The sequence below is a fragment of the Propithecus coquereli genome, unplaced genomic scaffold, assembly GCF_000956105.1.
Source record: "Propithecus coquereli isolate 6110/MARCELLA unplaced genomic scaffold, Pcoq_1.0 Scaffold664, whole genome shotgun sequence".
Taxonomy (NCBI): domain Eukaryota; kingdom Metazoa; phylum Chordata; class Mammalia; order Primates; family Indriidae; genus Propithecus; species Propithecus coquereli.
Window position 1 is genome coordinate 277,770 of NW_012152663.1, and position 3,275 is coordinate 281,044.

The 3,275-nt window shown below is 43.8% G+C and overlaps 1 protein-coding gene across 1 annotated transcript in view; it reads left to right on the top strand.

Annotated features, from left to right (window-relative positions):
* Positions 1-3,275, top strand: part of RUFY1 (RUN and FYVE domain containing 1) — a 51,019-nt gene that overhangs the window by 13,726 nt on the left and 34,018 nt on the right. Inside the window, exons 4-5 of the mRNA XM_012660405.1 lie at positions 367-468; positions 1,641-1,764. Coding sequence (XP_012515859.1) covers positions 367-468; positions 1,641-1,764 — 226 coding nt within the window. The remainder of the gene's footprint in view (positions 1-366; positions 469-1,640; positions 1,765-3,275) is intronic.

Genomic DNA, 3,275 nt, shown 5'->3' on the forward strand with positions numbered 1-3,275 from the left:
TTATCCATTATACAAATCTAACCTGTTATTTCCTGGCTCCCTATGAAATTTTATAAATATATGCAAAGCATTATCTAATTGTATTTGTTCTGGAAATCAGATTTTTGTGGCTTAAAATTTTTTCCTTTTGTGCTGAAAAAAAAAAATACCCACCCTGATTAGTGGCTAAAGGTGTGCAGTGAGCCATTCTCTTGCCTGCCCAGAGAGTGTGCATTTCTCCCCCACCCCCAAACCCCTGTTCTTAGAGTATTCTCTGCATTCATAAGCATGAATATGTATGAACACGTGCACCTCTCTGGCTAAATTGAGGGTTTATTCTGTGTTTGTGGTTGTTACACCACAACAGTTTGACTCTCTGAATTCTAGGACGGCTGTGGGAAGAGGAAGAGCATGGCTGTATCTTGCACTCATGCAAAAGAAACTGGCAGATTATCTGAAAGTGCTTGTAGACAACAAACATCTGTTAAGGTATTGTGTCACCTCTTTTCTTATCTTTTGCTTTGTAAATAATTAGAACATAGCTCTATAGATCATTTCTAATTGAAATGAGAGTATATAATGTTCACAAAAATTTATGACTTGTTCATTTTTTATATTTTTAACTATGTGAGTAAACAATCATTATAAAAGAACTTTTCTGTAGACTCTGATAATTTGTTAATACAGGGAAGGATCTCTCTAGAGTTAAATCTCTTGTCTAATTGAGATAAAGTAACTTTTATAGCATGGCCTAAAATCCAAGTTTTTCAGTGTTTTCAAGTCATGGCTTATTATTAGACATATCTTTACATGATAAATACTGATTTGGAATATTTCATATACTTTGTACTCTGAGTACAGTTACACTGAGTAACTTTGAGTTACTGATTTTGTTCTAATGAATGAATTCTTTTTTCAATTAATTTTTTGTTTACAATTGACACACAATTATACATATTTATGGGGTACAGTGTGGTGTTTCAATGCATGCATACGTTGTGTAATGATCAAATCAGGGTAATTGCCGTGTCTGTCACTTTGCTAATGAACTGATTCTTAAGACAGTCAGTTCTCAGGAACACATACACGCACATGCACACACACACAGTGGCCTGGGCGCCACTGGATTTGGTAACCTAGTAAATCATTGCTGACCAAAGCAGTAACAGACGGGATGGAGGCCCACGGCAAACGGCTGAGATGACTGGCGGATAAGGACATAAAGGCAGCACGTGTTGCTCTGTAGGACACGAGGAAGAGGGAAGAGTTTTATTCTTGGATGGGAGGAATCTTTGGAGTCCGGTTATTGTTTGCGGGAGTGGAATTGCAGAAGTAGTTCATATCGCCGTGGAAGAGGAGCCACGGGAGACAAAGGAGGGGCAGAGTGATGTCAGGAATGCGGTGGCCGAGAGGAGATGAGAAGGGCCTAAACAGAGGAGTTAACCTTAGACAGGAGGAGGGAAGAGCCCGTTCTAAGCCGTAGGAAAAGGGGAGAGGACACAGGAAGCAGCACTCGGGGTGACAGAAGGAAATAGGAAGGAAGGAAATTCACCCCAGGTAGCTTCCGGCTCCAGGGTGAAGTGGAACAGGCGGGGCGGGGCGGGGCGAAGGAGGAGTAAGGTGTGTGCCAGCCTTGTCCCTGTCCTGTCCATCTCTCGCAGTGAGTTCTATGAGCCCGAGGCATTAATGATGGAGGAAGAAGGGATGGTGATTGTCGGCCTGCTGGTGGGACTCAATGTTCTGGATGCCAATCTCTGCTTAAAAGGAGAGGACTTGGATTCTCAGGTAAAATGGAATTTTGGCTCTAGATAGAATGTCTCCAATAGGCCAGGGGTGTTACATAGCATCTGCAGCTGTGCGCTATACCAAAAAGGGGCTGCTGGCAGAGAGCCCTCGGGGAGGGGACTGGGTGAGATACCGTGCTGAGGGGAGGGTGAAGAAGTGGCGTGGCAAAGGCACACACAGAAAGCTCGGCTTGTTTGGGAACTGGCCGGCAGTTCTCTGTGGCTGGAACTTGGGATGCTCAGTGGGCAGAGTGAAGGTGGAGGCTGGCCCAGTTGTCAGGCCATCAGTGCCATGCTAAAGGGGTTATTGTATCCCGTGCGCTTTGGGAAGTTGCTGGAAGTTTTTAAGCTGTACACTGAAATGATCAGGCCTGGGTTTGAGAAAGATCAATCTAGCAAGCATTGAGGTCATGACTTAGAAGTGGCCAAGAATAGAGACAGCGAAAACATGGAGAAGACTAGTCTAGAAGTTCCAAAAGTTGGATGGAAAGTGGTAAGATAGAGTCAGAAGAGATTTGTGGACTCAGGTTAATAAAATGGGGCACACAGGAGAGTAAGTGGTAGGATATGGAGCTTCCTGTGGGCAGGCACAGCCCCTCGGGATGGGCTTTCTTCCTCATGGGAGCTGGTGACCAGGGCTGAGGCCTGACCTCCCTGTGGCAGGGACTGCAAATGTCTGCGGGGCAGCAGGCACCCCGACCCATCCTCCACCTGCACCCCCTTGTAGCTGTGGCTAGGCCACTGCCCAGCTTTCTTCCTGCCACTCGTTTGGACCCGAAAAAGCTAAAGCTTCCCTCATCCCTCCACACTCAGGTAACTGTTTTTGTAACGTCTCCTTCCTTTTTTTAAAAAATAGTTTTGTTTTTTTTTTTGCCTGTTGAAACTTTTTCAAAAAAATTACGAGAAGTATGTTTGAAAAGAAACTGAACATCGGCCAGGTGTGGTGGCTCACACCTGTAATCCTAGCACTCTCGGAGGCTGAGGCAGGAGGACTGCTTGCGCTCAAGAGTTCAAGACCAGCCTGAGCAAGAGCGAGACCCTGTCTCTACCAAAAATAGAAAAATTAGCCAGGTGTGGCGTGCACCTGTAGTCCCCATCTACTCAGGAGGCTGAGGTAGGAGGATCGCTTGAGCCCAGGAGTTTGAGGTTACTGTGAGCTACAGTGACTCCACTGTACTCTACCCAGGGTGACAGTAAGACTGTCTCAAAAAAAAAAAAGAAAAGAAACAAGAAACTAAACATCACACATACTCCCATTACATCAAGACAGTTAATTCAACGTTACATTGTTACATTTGGTATATATCCTTCCAGCACATGAATAAAGGTGTGTGTGTGTGTGTATTTGTGTATTTTAGAGTGAGATGTTTTGGTATTTTCTTTGTTTACTAAGCCAAGCTATGATTATTCTAAGTACTCCATTTTGTAATTTTTAAAACTTTAATGTTCCACACAGCTCTCAATGACAATAGAGATATAAAACCATTGTAAATGGTTTTTTTTTTTTTTTTT